This window comes from Xyrauchen texanus, chromosome 37 (genome assembly GCF_025860055.1).
Source record: "Xyrauchen texanus isolate HMW12.3.18 chromosome 37, RBS_HiC_50CHRs, whole genome shotgun sequence".
In the NCBI taxonomy this organism is placed as follows: domain Eukaryota; kingdom Metazoa; phylum Chordata; class Actinopteri; order Cypriniformes; family Catostomidae; genus Xyrauchen; species Xyrauchen texanus.
In genome coordinates, this window is record NC_068312.1 from 15,108,473 (window position 1) to 15,126,281 (window position 17,809).

Consider the following 17,809-nt stretch of genomic DNA (forward strand, 5'->3'; position numbering starts at 1 on the left):
CCTTCAGACACAGGAGCTTATGTCGCATAATGCAGAATCGCATTGCTCATATGGGTTATAAAATAAAATACAAATTGTACATTAATTAGAAAAAATATGAAAAAAAAAAACAAAAAAATATTTTACAAATGTTAACATTATTTCACAATATAACATTTATATTTAAATTAAGATTTATTTGGAACGTTTATTCGGTCAGTGCTGTTCATTACCCGTCTTGGGACTTATTAAACAATTCTGAAAATGTTCAATGATACTTTCATCACCAAACACAGTATAAATGTCATTATAGAGTTAACAATTATTTAAACCCGAGTAATTTCTCTGACAACGAATATTAAAAAGCAAATTAGCTCTCGGAGTAAAAAGATTGTTTTATTAGCCTATATGTATTAACGTGAGGGGCGGATCTATAGTTAAGCAACACGCACTTGTCCAAAATTTGACAGGAAGTCTTGGAAAATTAAAGTGGAAATTTGCAAGATTGCATCCGTCTATTCCCCTTCAAACTGAACATCGCTGGCTTGCATACTGATTCGTAAGGATATCAAAACTTATTAGATCTTGCGATGTTTATTTCACTCTTACTACCGGAGTCTAGTCTCAAGAGCGCTAAGATTCGATTTCTACATATCGAAAGCTAAATATAGTCCTCAATGTATCATCTGTGCATGTGTGTTTCTCTTTGTAACTTACAGGTGTGAAATAGTCCTCATCATTGAACACTATGAGTCTTGAAGAACAGTGTGGTCGCAAAAGGTGCAAATTTGGAAAAATATGTCTGTTTACATATTTACTGTATTAAAGTGTGTGTGTAAAAAAAACTAAAAGAGTAGGCTACTTTTACCTGAGCGCCATTTGAAGAAAGCTATGTAGGCCTATAATGTGTTCTGGAAAAGGATTTCTTTAATTTAATATGCAATAATAGTAAAGCAATCTTTTCATCTTTCAAAACATGCCGTACAATTTTTTTATATCAAGCGAATCCAAAAGAAAGAGATCGGAGTCGCCTGTGTCCATCAAACATGAACACGTCTACTGCAGTGAAGAACCAAGTGGTGACGAATACAAAAATATAAGGTAAATGTCTTCATTTAAACATTTTTTAAATATGTGCTCTATTTTTTCCCCCTCATTTAAGAAGTTTTACTTGTAAAGAAATTAAATATTTCTACAATAGCATTGGTAACTGAAAACTACTGTGTTTGAATGATGCACCATACAGGCCACTAGGTGTCACTCTAAGCCAATTCAAGTCACTTTAGCATACTTCAAAAAATTACTGAGTTAATCCTTTAAGGAGAAATTGAACACTTATGCTATTTTCATGGTCAAACAGGTCATTTGTAAAACAAAGAGAATAATGTTTTGTGTGTGTGTGTTGGTATTTGACATTTAAATATGAAGCTTGAAGCAAAAACCCAACCACCAGTCTGTCCTTTGCATTTGCCAGAATTTATGGCTAAAGAAAAGACTAAAATCACTTAGTGATTCTTATTTTGTTTTCTCCGGTGATAAATCTACAACCCCATGCAATTCCAAAAAAGCTGGGATGTATGAAAAATAAAATCTTTTGTGATCTGTAAATTGTATTCACCCTGTGCTATATTGTTTTCTTATTTTTTTTTTTTTTATTATCTCCCATTTTTCTTCTCAATTTGGAATGCCCAATTCCCAGTGCGATTTAAGTCCTTGTGGTGGCGTAGTGACTCTCCTTATTCCGGGCCATTTTGGTTTCTTAAGAGACCTGGCTGGTGTCACTCAGCACGCCATGAATTCAAACTCATGACTCCAGGAGTGGTAGATGGTGTCTTTACTCGCTAAGCTACACAGGCCCCCAGCAGCACCACCTTTGATTTGTTTTACGGGAATGACAAGGAGGCTGTGAGTGATTGATGTGCAGTCTCTGCAATGGGTTGTACAGTTGTTTAAAGTTGGGTTTATATAGTTCTGAGACAAAACATTGACAAAGTATCTTTACAAGAAATTTCAGTAGACCGTAAACTACAGACAGCATCAGTCATAAAAAAAACAAATCAGATCTCACCTAAAGGATTATTAGGAACACCATACTAATACTGTGTTTGACCTCCTTTTGCCTTCAGAACTGCCTTAATTCTACGTGGCATTGATTCAACAAGGTGCTGAAAGCATTCTTTAGAAATGTTGGCCCATATTGATAGGATAGCATCTTGCAGTTGATGGAGATTTGTGGGATGCACATCCAGGGCACGAAGCTCCCGTTCCACCACATCCCAAAGATGCTCTATTGGGTTGAGATCTGGTGACTGTGGGGGCCATTTTAGTACAGTGAACTCATTGTCATGTTCAAGAAACCAATTTGAAATGATTCGAGCTTTGTGACATGGTGCATTATCCTGCAGGATGTAGCCATCAGAGGATGGGTACATGGTGGCCATAAAGGGATGGACATGGTCAGAAACAATGCTCAGGTAGGCCGTGGCATTTAAACGATGCCCAATTGGCACTAAGGGGCCTAAAGTGTGCCAAGAAAACATCCCACATACCATTACACCACCACCACCAGCCTGCACAGTGGTAACAAGGCATGATGGATCCATGTTCTCATTCTGTTTACGCCAAATTCTGACTCTACCATCTGAATGTCTCAACAGAAATCGAGACTCATCAGACCAGGCAACATTTTTCCAGTCTTCAACTGTCCAATTTTGGTGATCTCTTGCAAATTGTAGCCTCTTTTTCCTATTTGTAGTGGAGATGAGTGGTACCCGGTGGGGTCTTCTGCTGTTGTAGCCCCTCCACATCCGCCTCCGATGTTTTTCCGTTTTCACACCATTCTTTGTAAACCCTAGAAATGGTTGTGTGTGAAAATACACAGTAACTGAGCATATTGTGAAATACTCAGACTGGCCCGTTTGGCACCAACAACCATGCCACACTCAAAATTGCTTAAATCACCTTTCTTTCCCATTCTGACATTCAGTTTGGAGTTCAGGAGATTGTCTTGACCAGGACCACACCCCTAAATGCATTGAAGCAACTGCCATGTGATTGGTTGATTAGATAATTGCATTAATGAGAAATTGAACAGGTGTTTCTAATAATCCTTTAGGTGAGTGTATATATACACTGGCAGCCAAATGTTTGGAATAATGTACAGATTTTGCTCTTATGGAAATAAATTTTACTCACTTTTATTCACCAAAGTGTCATTCAACTGATCACAATGTATAGTCAGGACATTAATAACATGAACAATTACTATTACAATTTGAAAACAAATTCAGAACATCTTAAACTACTTCAAAGTGTTCTCATCAAAAAATCCTCCATGTGCAGCAATGACACATTTACAGATCCTTGGCATTCTAGCTGTTAGTTTGTCCAGAGACTCAGGTGACATTTCACCCCACACTTCCTGTAGCACTTGCCATAGTCTTGTCGGGCACTTCTCACGCACCTTACAATCTAGCTGATCCCACATTAGCTCAATGGAGTTAAGATCCATAACTCTCTTTTCCAATTATCTGTTGTCTAATGTCTGTGTTTGTTTATCCACTCTAAACTTTTCTTTTTGTTTTCTGTTTGAAAAGTGGCTTTTTCTTTGCAATTCGTCCCATAAGGCCTGCACCCCTGAGACTTCTCTTTACTGTTGTACATGAAACTGGTGTTGAGCAGGTAGAATTCAATGAAGCTGTCAGCGGAGGACATGTGAGGCGTCTATTTCTCAAACTAGAGACTCTGATGAACTTATCCTCTTGTTTAGTTGTACATCTGGCCTTCCACGTCTCTTTCTGTTCTTTCAATGTAAACCATCAATAATAATAATAATAATAATATGTTTAATTTATATAGCACCTTTCCAAAGCTCAAGGACGCTTTACAATAGTAACACAATAATACATTACCAAAGAATTGTCAGTTCAGGTAGTACAGTCATTGAGAGTGAATACATAACACATTAAAATAAATAACACTGAGAAAACAAAAAAGTTTAAGTTGAGATTTAAACAGAGATGGAAGAGATCAAATAATGTGTTGATGTAGTGCTTTCAATATAACACAGAGTGAATGGAATTTACAAATCCCTCCTTTTGGTTTTTATTAGCAGTTCCTTTCTCCATTTCACCTCACCTGCTCATGCGAATGGGCTGTTTCCAGGGTAAATCTAACTGACACATGCCTAAATGGCCTGGTTTCACTTCAAAATTAGGACCAAAAAAAAAATTTCTGTTTGAAATGACATTGTCTCTTCGTAGTGTGAAGTCAGAGAGAGCAGCTTCTCCTACACCCAGCCAAATGTCTTTAAAGTCACACTGCTCAATGGATCCACCAACCAACCTCAAAGGCAGAGAAAGTTTTCCTTCCTGTTCAAGGTAATTTTAGAAAATTACTTCAATACTATTTGAAGCAATCTCTAATCATGTCCCCTCAGTACACAGTTATTCATGTCATAATTTGTCAAATTATTGAAGACATTTTAGATCTTTTTAAATTACTATTTATTATATTTTATTACCGCCAGTGAATTTAATCTCTTTAGAGTAACAACAGAAATGTATTTCTTTCAGGCTCAGTGTCATGGTCAATAATTATTAGTACTTCAGTACAAGGTCTTTCACCTGGGCACTCATCATTGAAACATGACCATTTCTTTAACAACTAATGGCCATAACTGAAGAACCAAGTTATGAACAAAAATAATAGTTGACAAATTATTATTATTATTCATTTTTTTTATGTGTCCTCATAGTGTGAAGCCAGAGAGACCAGACTCTCCTACATACAGCTACATGTCTGCAAAGACAGATTGGTCAATGGATCCACCAACCAACTTCAAAGGCATTCAAGCTTTTCCTTCGGGTATAAGGTGAATTTCAAACACTTTACCTGAACACTATTTGAAGTTAACTCTTATGTTAGGCTACTTCATTATCAGGGGTGTAAAGTAATACATTATAATTACTAACATTACTGTAATTAACTACTTTTCCCAAGAATTGTACTGTTTAAGTATTTAATATTTTTTATACTTTTACTTGAGTTCATTTCAAGTGCTGGAACTGTACTTTTACTGTGCTATTTTCCCACCATCTGTGTTCACTACTTCCCTGTCATGATTTTATTTTTAATCTATAAACATGATTGGCTAGGGAGAATCTCGTGACTCCCGTCAAATTAAAAAACATGTAAAAAACAGCAGCTGTAGATCAGCGCCAACTGTGGAGAATTCCTCAAGCACAGTTCAAAACCCGAACATCACTGCCGCATCTGGAAGGGCTTTTCGCAGTGAAAAAGGCCAATTGCATGATTGTGTCATGTGAGTTTAACTTGCTCAAGCCAGATATCAGCATTAATCCTGCCTCTAATTTTAAGAAACAAATCAAGGTAAATTTTATATTGCTGCTTACTAGATTCTGTGTCTATAACATTGCCTGAGATGTAATTGTCTATCGCTGAGATTATTGGGCTGCTGTGAGAGATCAATTCAATGTTATCAATAGGGCTGGGCAATAAAATTATCATGATGTTTATCAGAAAAAAGAGAGATGTCCTCGATCAAACATTTGAGTAGTTTTTTATATTTAGCCTATGTTTTACATCTAAAACAGGGGTGTTCATTACATCAATCATGATAGCAAAAGCACCACTGGTTTGTTGTGCTAGATGACATTTCCTGACATCTGTCGCTGCGTGTTGTTTGATTGACAGGCAGCTAATGTTTGAGCGCTAATGCGGTTACAAACCAAAATGATCAAATACACATTATAATTCCGACAGTGCACATCTTGATGAGGCATTATTATAAACACAGTCGTTTATGTCTAAATTGAACTTAAACAGTGGGACAAAAAGCGTATTTGCATCAAAATGTTGGACTTCAAGAGTATGTGTAATTGATTTGTGCACTGTCTAGTAGACTATGCCATATAAAGGCTATTAATCAAACAACAATAACATGGAAATGAGAACAATTCACTACTTTTGAGTGAATAACTTAAGTAGCTTTAAAAGTTTTAATGTAATAGTATTAATGTCATTTTGAATAATAATTTTTTTTTTTTATTTTTTTTTTTTTATAATACTGACCACTGATGTGGAGAGTCTGTTAATTGGTATAATAAATTACCAGGAAAGTAGAGATGATAAAATAATTTATAATTATGATTATCCTTTATAAAGATAGAAAAGTATCGACATTTGCCGAGCAATAATTCAGCAGAACATTCCTCCAGTCACAAAATTCAGAAAATTGTGCATCATTCATTAGAATGAGAACACAACTATTTCTGAGATTAAAAGATACAAGAACTAAATCAATGTTGAACATTGTATCTCAAAAGGAGGACAGTGTGCCCCCCCCCCATGTGCTACTTAAAGAACACAAAAATGAAAATTCTCTCATCATTTACTCTCCCTCATGCCATCTGTCTATGACTTTCTTTCTTCAGAACACAAATGAAGATTTTTAGAAGAATATTTCAGCTCTGTAGGTCCATTCAATGTAAGTGAAGGGGTGCCAAAATGCAGACTCTCCAAAAAGCACATAAAAGCAGCATAAAAGTTATACCTGCAACTCTAATACCTACAACTTTAATCCATGACTTCAGAAATGATATGACAGGTGTGGGTGAGAAACAGATCAATATTTAAGTAAATTGTTGCTAGAAATTCTTCTCTCCGCCCAGTAGGTGGTGATATTCATGAAGACTGTGAATCAACAAAAACACAAGAAGAAAGTGAAAGTTAAAGTGGAGATTGTCTGAGCAGGGAGGAGAATTAATATTAAAAAAGGAATTAAATATTGATCTGTTTCTCACGACATCTATCATATCGGTTCCAAAGACATGGATTAAACCACTGGAGGCACATGGATTAGACTACTTTTATGCTGATTTATGATTTTTCAATATTTTAGCACCTTTTCATTGTATTGACCCTACAAAGTGACATATTCTTCTAAAAATCTTAATTTGAGTTCTGCTGAAGAAAGTCATACACATCCAGGATGGCATGAGGGTGAGTAAATAATGAGAGAATTTCAATTTTTGGATGAATTATTCCTTTTTAAGCGTGATGTAGCCCCTGTACCAAACAACTTTTCCCGTGCCTGCTCTACCTCCTCTATGGTGCAGGACAAGACATGCCAAGTGATCCCGCTTATTTAGCATTATTTTGGCATTCCTTGCATTGTTTGAACATGTTTTATGCACAACAATAACACACTGTCTGCATTAAGGGAAATTTAGACCCTACACATAAACTGATTTGAATGTAATTGTTCCATACATTATGATTTAAAATGGTGATCATTGTATTAAAAATAACTTTAATCTTTTAATTTCTGTTATCATGTCTCCCTTTTATTTTTTTTGGAATCAAATTCATGTAGTGTTTATCATAGATAAGTGATGTATTTTAAGTTGGCATACAATGGGGCAAAGGTTTTGCAACTCGGTACTCAAAACTCACTACTCATGAGTACTTTTAAATGAGCTACTCTTTTACTCATACTTGAGTAGGTTTTTAGACAGCTACTTTTACTCACACTACATTTTTTGGGAAGTAACAGTACTTCTACTCGAGTATGATTTTTTTTTCAGTACTCTTTTCACCCCTGTTCATTATGTGGAATTGAAAATTAGGTGAAAAAAGTAGCACCAATACCTTACTGTAATTTTACACAGAAATTGACATGACAAAACTGTAATGGAAATGTAAAATAGTGAGTCATGTTGTCACTCAGAAATTTACTTTTAAAAATAAACTTTTACCCTGAGAAATATTCAGTGTGACAATTGGCCCTGGTGGCCCCTATTTTTTCAGGATTACAGAAATAACAGAGACTTCACCACCAGTTCCCAGTTACATGAACATGACAAGCAACAACCCAATGGAAGTGACTGGAAACTTTTCAAGAGGCAACACATGCATACTAAGGTGATGAAATGTGCATTATAATATTATAATCTGAAATGTTAGAAGCACTTGTAATAAAATGTATCTTTAGCATTATTTACAAAAATAATAAAATTTCTGTTCTGCTCTCATCCATAAAGTTCTGTTTGCGGTAACACTCTCTCCTCACAGGGCCTCTTCTCCAACACCAAGCCAGCAGTCGGCATTGTCAGACCGGACAATTGAACCACAAAAAAAATTCAAAAGTGAAGAAACTAACCCTTTAGATTCAAGGTACATTTACTTCATTATTTACTCATGTTTTATTATCAACATTTGAAGTTTTTTAAAGCTCAACAAAGGTATGACTTAAAAGAATATTCCAGGGTCAGTACAAGTTAAGCTCAATTGACAGCATTTGTGGCATAATGTTGATTAATGTAGTCCTGTCCCTCCTTTTCTTAAAAAAAAAAAAAACGTCAAGGTTACAGTGAGACAGTTTTTAGAGGGTTAAATTTATAGTAATGCTTTATGTAAAGAGATAGGTAGTGCTTTCAATATAACACTGAGTGAATGGAATTTACAAATCCCTCCTTTTGGTTTTTATTAGCAGTTCCGTTCTCCATTTCACCTCACCTGCTCATGTGAATGGGCTTTTTCCAGGCCTAAATGGCCTGGTTTCACTTTAAAATTAAGACAAAAAAAACTAAAACATTTATATGAAAATTCTCTCATAATTTACTCACTCTCACACCATCCCAGAAGTATGTGTCTTTCTTTCTTCTGCAGAACACAAAGTAAGGTTTAGATGAATATTTCTGCTCTGTGGGTCCATACAATGCAAGCAAAAAGCACATAAAGACAGCATAAAAGTAATCCATACAACTTCAGTGTTTTAATCCATGTCTTCAGAAGTGATATGATAGGTGTGGGGGTCCCTGCCCATTAGGGGTGATATGCATGAATAATGTGAATCACCAAAAACACAAGAAAAATTTGAAGTAGGAGTGGTGGTGTAGTGGTCTAATCACATAACTGGTAATCTGGTAATCAGAAGGATGCTGGTTCGAGCCCCACAGCCACCACCATTGTGTCCTTGAGCAAGGCACTTAACTCCAGGTTGCTCCAGGGGGATTGTCCCTGTAATAAGTGGACTGTAAGTCGCTTTGGATAAAAGCGTCTCCCAAATGCATAAATGTAAATGTAAGTAAAAAAGGACTTCAATATTGATCTGTTTCTCACCCACATATATCATATAATTTCTGAAGACATGGATTTAACCTCTAGAGCCTTATGGATTACTTTTATGTTGACTTACATGATTTTTGGAGCTTCAAAATGTTGGCACCCATTCACTTGCACTGTATGGACCAAAAGAGCTGAGAAATTCTTCTAAAAATCTTAGTTTGTGTTCTGCAGAAGAAAGACAGTCATACACATCTGGGAATAACATGAGGGTGAGTAAATAATGAGAGAATTTTTGTTTTTTTGGAAACCATTTTTGGGTGAACTATCCCTTTAAGAGGCAGAAAGTTGAAACTTCTAATTTACCAAAGTAATTATCTGTTAAAACTTGTATATTATTTAAACTGTAAAATAGTTTAAATTGTCGTTTTTAGGGTCGTTTAATTGTTTTAGGGTTTATTGCAATATGCCGCAATGGCAACAAAGTTGTAAAATTGGCTATAACTTTACACAGAAAAGGTTGTGATTTTGTTTTTTACACTAAAATCATGTTAACACGTAAGTTGTTTACGCCTTGTGTCTATACTTTTGAAATAGTGGGTATATTAACGTTTACAGATTGGTCCCATTCACTTAATTAGAAAATAATTATTGTGGTAATCAACATTATGCCACAAATGCTGTCAGTTGAGCTGAACTTGTATTGAACCTGGACTTTTCCTTTAATTGATTATTAAATTAACCCAGCAATGCATTAATATGTAATTTAGATCATTTAGATATGTATTTGTCTTGAAAATATGAATAAATATTTTTCACATTAAGTTACAACAAAACAAATGTATTATAATAAAATAAGTTTTAAATTTAAATTACAGGCATATGGGACACATTACCCCGCATTTACAACTAGGGAAATCTTTACTCCAAAATAACTACTAAACCACATATACAAAAACTCCTTTCTCTTAATCAACAATAACTAAAACTATTAAGCTTTAACAATATTCGAAATTATAAATATGGAAAGGAGGAGGCGAGAACCGGCTTGACGATATAAATAATGGTTTAATGATAAACTTAAAAGACAACATAAACACACACAATGGACATGTCCGTAAACGATCTCTCTCTCCCGCACGATCCTCTGCAGTCGACCTTTATCCCTCACAGAGGTATAATTAGCCTAATACGGGACCGGGTGTGTAGGATCACGACCCGGCCCCACCCTCCGCCCTGCCACATTCCTCCATCGTTCTCTCAGGCTGGGGAGCCCCGTTGCGTTCTCAGGGAACAGAAGGGGTCTCCCCCGCCCCTGGCAGCGGTTCTCTCGCTCCAGGCGGTCGGCAGTGAGCCCCTCCCCGCTCGTGGTTGGCGGTCTTAAACCCCACTCCTGCGTCCCTGGTAGCGGCCCTGACCGCTCCAGGCGGTCGGCTAGGAGCCCCTTCTCCCCTCGCGGTTGGCGGCCATTGTCCTCTTTCAGGCGGCTGGGCTCCTCGTCCCCCGGCAGATGGCTGCGCTGCTCCGTTGGGGTGGACGGTAGTGGCGAGAACTCTACTACGGCGTATCCCTCCTCCTTCCCGGGCTTCGGCACCAGTGTAAAGAGATCAATGGAAAGGAGGCAGCGAGAACCGGCTTTTCAATATAAATAATAGTTTAATGATAAACTTAAAAGACAACATAAACACACACAATGGACATGTCTGTTAACGATCTCTCTCTCCCGCACGATCCCCTGCAGTTGACCTTTATCTCTCACGGAGGCATAATTAGCCTAATACGGGACAGGGTGTGTATGTTCACGACCCGGGCCCCGCCCTCCGCCCTGCCACAAAATATTATCAAATATTAAATGCATAATTAAAGTATCAATTATAATTTCAATGATTTTTCATTAGCTACTCATATATATAATGAATTACCTTAGATTACTTACTACCATAGAATCAGTCTTCGACCACTGCATGTGATGTCCGCATTGATCAGGAAAGTTTTGAAGTCCATAACGACAGCAAGGTGTTTAGTACAGTGTTGTGGTTCACAGTTTTGTGAGATATTAACATCCAGGGGAGGCTTGTACCCCTGTGGTAACCTCACTATTTTACTTATAATGTAGAGTTAAAATGTTAGATTAACTTCATTATACAACAGTATGTAGGGTAGTTGGCATGAAATACTTTTGGTAAGGTTATACACTCACCTAAATGATTATTAGGAACACCATACTAATACTGTGTTTGACCTCCTTTCGCCTTCAGAACTGCCTTAATTCTACGTGGCATTGATTCAACAAGGTGCTGAAAGCATTCTTTAGAAATGTTGGCCCATATTGATAGGATAGCATCTTGCAGTTGATGGAGATTTGTGGGATGCACATCCAGGGCACGAAGCTCCCGTTCCACCACATCCCAAAGATAATCTATTGGGTTGAGATCTGGTGACTGTGGGGGCCATTTTAGTACAGTGAACTCATTGTCATGTTCAAGAAACCAATTTGAAATGATTCGAGCTTTGTGACATGGTGCATTATCCTGCTGGAAGTAGCCATCAGAGGATGGGTACATGGTGGCCATAAAGGGATGGACATGGTCAGAAACAATGCTCAGGTAGGACGTGACATTTAAACAATGCCCAATTGGCACTAAGGGGCCTAAAGTGTGCCAAGAAAACATCCCCACACCATTACACCACCACCACCAGCCTGCACAGTGGTAACAAGGCATGATGGATCCATGTTCTCATTCTGTTTACGCCAAATTCTGACTCTACCATCTGAATGTCTCAACAGAAATCGAGACTCATCAGACCAGGCAACATTTTTCCAGTCTTCAACTGTCCAATTTTGGCGAGCTCTTGCAAATTGTAGCCTCTTTTTCCTATTTGTGGTGGAGATGAGTGGTACCCGGTGGGGTCTTCTGCTGTTGTAGCCCATCCGCCTCAAGGTTGTGCGTGTTGTGGCTTCACAAATGCTTTGCTGCATACCTTGGTTGTAACGAGTGATTATTTCAGGCAAAGTTGCTCTTCTATCAGCTTGAATCAGTCGGCCCATTCTCCTCTGACCTCTAGCATCAACAAGGCATTTTCTCCCACAGGACTGCCACATACTGGATGTTTTTCCCTTTTCACACCATTCTTTGTAAACCCTAGAAATGGTTGTGTGTGAAAATCCCAGTAACTGAGCAGATTGTGAAATACTCAGACCGCCCCGTCTGGCACCAACAACCATGCCACGCTCAAAATTGCTTACATCACCTTTCTTTCCCATTCTGACATTCAGTTTGGAGTTCAGGAGATTGTCTTGACCAGGACCACACCCCTAAATGCATTGAAGCAACTGCCATGTGATTGGTTGATTAGATAATTGCATTAATGAGAAATTGAACAGGTGTTCCTAATAATCCTTTAGGTGAGTGAATACTGTATAGTATCCTGCTACTTGGAATACAAACATGGAATGTTATATTTGTACTTTTAAAAATTATTTTGTCACTCCACTGGACCATGAACTAGTCAAGGCAAAATGTTGATTAAAAATGGTGAAACACGTAATAGAAATGTCAACCTGTTGTGGGATTTAATATATAGGCCTACAGTACACTTCCCCTTATGCATTCATAACATTTGTATCTAATATCTTGAAAAAGTAATTGACAGGTTATGTGTCAACTACCCAAATACGTTACAGGCTTATATATGCTACATTTATCATTATTTAATTATTATAAAAGTGCAAAAATATACAAATGTCAGTAATTTTTAGTTTTGTTACTTCTAGACTGCTGAAAGAGCATTTCTTGAGGTGTCCAGTCTGCAAATCAATTTTGAAGGATCCAGTCTCCATCCCATGCGGTCACAATTACTGCAGAGATTGTATTAATACATTCTGGGACAATTGTGTAGAAGACTACGTCTGTCCACATTGCAGTAAAGGGACCAAAACACGTCCGGTGCTTAACACAAATGCAGCTCTTGCTGAAGTGGTTAAGAATCTGCAGCAGGCAGGCTTCAGTCCGGCCCTTCCACCATTCTCGCATGCTGGACCTGAAGATGTGGCCTGTGAATTATGCTCTGAGCAGATATTAAAAGCAGTGAAGTCTTGTTCTACCTGTAGTGTCTTCCTCTGTGAGACTCATGTCAAGAACCATTATATAAAACCAGCACTACAGAAACACACACTATGTGATGTAATCGGAGGCATGGAGAACAGACTCACTCCGCAGCACTGGACAACTGACAACATCTTCGGTAGCAGTGTCTGTGGACAGCAGGATCATACCGATCATGAGATTAAAACTCAAGATATTATAAAGGTTTGGCATCACTTTGTGTTTTGAGATAGGGTGTATAAAAAAAGCACCTTGTTTGACTTTCTCATGAACACATTTAAACACATAACACATACATTATATAAAAAAAAATTATTTTTTTTTGTAGGAGGAGACAGACAGGTGCTTCTCAGAGTCTCTGTTGAACAGCTCCATGCCAGAGACAAAATCTCCAAAAGAAGCTGCAGAAATCACAAGTTCTGAGACAGAGGCCAATAAAGACATTATTGATGTTCGAAGTATTGCGCTGATGTGCTCCACACTACAGCAAGAGGTTTCAGGGCTTAAAAAAAGCCTCTCAGAGTTAAAGGAAAAAAAGCATTCTGATGAGTATGAAGAGGATTCTTATGAAGAAGATGATGATGAGGACTGTAGTGAGAAAGATTCTGATGAAGAGAATGATGATGAGGATATCTTATATGACAGTTATGATGAGATGGAGGGGTATGAAGATGATTATGAGGAGGAGGAGGATGAAGATGAGAAGGAAGATAGTTATGATTTGGAGGACATTGAAGATGACACAAGTTACAAAGACTATGATGAAGACATTTCTGAGGATGAGGACGACTATGGAATCTGAGATGAAAAACATCCAGTTGTTTTGATATGCAATATTATCAGAATATGCATTCGTACGTATCACAACATTTTGTCAATATAATGAGCTTTCCACCATTGCATCGTATAACTTGCATCATAATTGCCTTTCTGCTTTATTAACAATGAAGCAGATGACAACAACAGGATGACATTTGATTTTTAAAAACACTGTTACAATACTGTTCAGTGAAGATGTGGGCAGTGATTTTCAGGAGGTAACTGGACTATGATTGTTTTGTCATAATAAATTGCAAAGGGGTAAGAAAATCAATTACAGTGCAATGATAATCTCAAACAGACACTTTCCAAAGAGACTGTATGTTCAAGAGGAGAAAAACTCACTATGACATTGTATGTGTCCATATTTGCCTACAGCAGAATCTTATCCTATTTGTAGTTCAAACATACTTTAATGCTTATAGTTTGAGACCTAGTGAGATTAAACTTGCTTCTTTGTAGAATCCAGGGGCAGAGCTATGTGGTGGTAAAAGACTGGCCACCCCACTCACAGCCACACCTCTCCATCCTGGGTGTCACTGTATCCACTCCCCTCTGTTTTTGTATCCACTCGCCTCCGACAATGATGCAATATTCAATTGCAATATTCAATATTCAGTTATAGTCATATCGCCACCTACTGACAACAGCTAATTCCAGGTCTTGTACTTTAACAAACTCCTCTTAGAGATTTAATCAGATCAACATCATATTCGGTCAGTCTAATCCAATGGCCTTGGTGACATTAAATTGCAAATCTTTTGAGTTTTCGTGTCCGTGGCAGCCTGACAAAGTTTGTTATGAAACTAATCATATTTTTGAGGACTAAACATGCTCGAAAGTTCATGAAACTTTGCACACACCTCAAAAGTGGTGAAAATGTACATCTGATACAGGTTTTAGAATTAAGTGTTGCAACAAAGCTCGATAGCGCCACCTACAAAATTTCAACAAAACAGCCCTCGCGCCACGTTTCACCTTGATGTAAGAAAATTGGTAGGCATATGTAACATGTCAACTCGTACAAAAAGGTCTCTTAGAGCTATATCCTAAACCCAAAAGGAAGTCAGCCATTTTTATTTAAAATTTTTGCTCAGTTTTTGCCATTTTCAGGCCTCGTATTTTATCAAAGTTCTCTTAGAGATTACATCATATCAACCTTATATATGGTCAGTCTTATCTAAAGGGCTTTGTGATGTTAAATTGCAAATCTTTTGAGTTTTCTTTGAACAGCGTGTCTGTGATGGCCTGGCAGAGTTCGATGTTCCCCAAACTTTACATGTTTGATAACAGTCCTGGCCTGAATACACCTATATGCCAATATTAAGTTATAGTCATAGCGCCACCTACTGGCAACAGGATGTGACATGTTCTGATATATAGTTATAAAAGACGTTAGTGGCTTACCTCAGGAAAAATGAACTGTCCAGGCAGAGGCAGCTGAATTAGACCTACTAAACTGCCTGAGAAAAATGTGTTGTATTGTTTAAATATCTGCTGTGGTATACGATTCTGTCAGGCTATGTGTCAGTATCATTATTCTGATGTTATTTCTGTATCTTTGATCAATTTTGTTGTGAAATAAAAAGCCTTTACCTCCCTAACTCTCCTGTCCTCTCAAAATTACATACAAATACATGACCTGAAGAACTAAATACATTATAACATAAAAGGTGATAAAAAAAAGTGCTACAAAAGTTCCCCTGGCATAGCAGCCCCAAATTGCACCAGGGTGCAAGGGCCCGTTTATCCCTGCTTGCAGCTTTAATATTAGCTATGCTGTTGAAAGTGGTTAGGAAATGCTATAGTTCACTCTGCTTGCACTATAATGTTATGTTGCTAGGGTTACAAAAAGCGCATTAATATCGAACAGTGATTAAAACTGACTGGAACTACCTGTGAATTCAACTGTTTGAACCACACTCATTCCAGACAATTTTTTAAAATAATGTTCTCTCTCGTAAATGTAAACTAGTGTAAATGTCAACATCATCATACATGTCGAAAGGATTGAAGGCTGTCTCGCAAAGCATGAGCTCATCGATGTCATTAAATCAGTCTTGCTTTTTAATTCCATTTGTTACTCCTGGTCAGAGGCTTCCGCAATTATTTAGTTTATACGTAGGGTTATGTTCTGCTTAAGGAATAATTGACAATGGACCATTGAATTATTGAAAAATAATGCACACCAGAGGTGCGTTGTGAATGTTACACCTCGGGTGTGCATTATTTATTTTTTAATTCAATGGTCTGGAGTCAATTATTCTGCTTATACCACGGTTTCCACACCTTAAGACATCGTTCAGGGTTTTATCTCTAGACATTTTCTGCTTTTCGTCCCTAAAACACTTGTGAGTGGAACTACTGTATTCAGTGTCTTGCTTTGATAAAGTCAGAGCTTTCATTGCTAGTTCGAAACCCTCACTTTAGAATTAGCAACGGAGGATTGCGAGGATTACTGGAGGACTTACTGGAGTAATAAAGTAGTGTGTGTGTGTGTGAGTGAGTTTGTTTTTGAGGGATCAAAAGAGAGAAACACAAACTGAGAGAGATCGCTTCTGGGATTACCTTTTTTGTTGCAGCTCTCATCAGAAGTAACATTGCTTCAAAAAGTTTAAGCACTTCTCAGCAGCAGTGAATGTCAACATTTTTGTACATAGCTTCTCTGATGTAAACCTTAACAACTGTTTTCAACCCTAATGAGATGCAAGTGTGCACTGACGGCTCTGTTTTTCACATGCGAGTAAGTGTTTGCATAATGCGCATAATATATGTGTGTCCAACTGTGTGAGAGCTTAAGAGAGGGGGAGGTTGAGCACAAGGGTGTTTGTTTCCCACAGATATTCCAAATAATATAGAAACTGTTGCATTGATCAAGTGTATCTAGCTTTGATACAGATCAAGCCTTTGTTGCTAGTTCGAAAACGTCACTTTAGAACTAGCGACGGAGGATGCGCTGCTTTTCGGTATTGGAGTAACAAGGTTTTGTGTGTGTGTGTGTGTTTATCACTTTGTGGGGACCAAATGTCCCCATAAGGATAGTAAAACCCGAAATTGTTTACGTTGAGGGGACATTTTGTTGGTCCCCATGAGGAAAACAAATCAAACTAAATTATGTTTTTTGAAAATGTAAACATGCAGAAGTTTTTATGTGAGGTTTAGGGGATAGAATATATAGTTTGTACAGTATAAAAACCTATGGAAATTCCCCATAAAACATGGAAAACTAACGTGTGTGTGCGTGCGTGCGAGGAAAAAAAAAATTAGAAACGGAGAGATTGTGTGTGGAATTAAATTGCTGTCGTCAGGAATAACATCACTTCAAATTGCCGAAGTGTAGGCTACATTTATGTGTGTATTATATAACAATAATAGCGCCGCAGATGGCCGCCTCTGTGTGGAGCTCTCCAATTCTTTTGCTATTTTGTTTGTTTGTCCTGTGTTTAGTAATCTTTTTCCAGTTAGTTTTACCAGGGACAAATTTTTGAACGTTCGGCAGCACATACCAGATAATCTTTTCCCGGTTTTTTTAATGTTCTGACATTTTGCAGGACATTTTAGTCGGAGGCGTAGTTGTGTTGTTTAAACGCACTACGAGACGCAGGCGAAGGAAACGAGCCGGTGCGCTGGTTAAACTCTGTCAGCGCGGCGTTCGAACAGCACTGCCAAGCATTCATCTCTAGCGAATCTCCGCTCTCTTCATTGCCGTAACTACCATTGAGGACACCGAGGTCATGTCCTCGGTATTTTTTTTCTTGAAGTGTCGTTTCACTGCGAAGTGAAAATAGCCGACGAGCGGGGTTAAAGCAATGCAAATA

At 37.7% G+C, this 17,809-nt stretch overlaps 1 protein-coding gene across 1 annotated transcript; it reads left to right on the plus strand.

The window, feature by feature from the left end:
* Positions 1-435: 435 nt before the first annotated feature.
* Positions 436-15,585, plus strand: LOC127631320 (E3 ubiquitin/ISG15 ligase TRIM25). Its single transcript, XM_052109413.1, has 9 exons — positions 436-538; positions 699-759; positions 982-1,080; positions 4,242-4,358; positions 4,736-4,852; positions 7,810-7,923; positions 8,074-8,175; positions 12,842-13,376; positions 13,501-15,585. The coding sequence occupies exons 2-9, from the start codon at positions 728-730 to the stop codon at positions 13,972-13,974; spliced, it is 1,590 nt and encodes a 529-aa protein (XP_051965373.1). The 5' UTR covers positions 436-538; positions 699-727; the 3' UTR covers positions 13,975-15,585.
* The last annotated feature ends 2,224 nt before the right edge of the window (positions 15,586-17,809 follow it).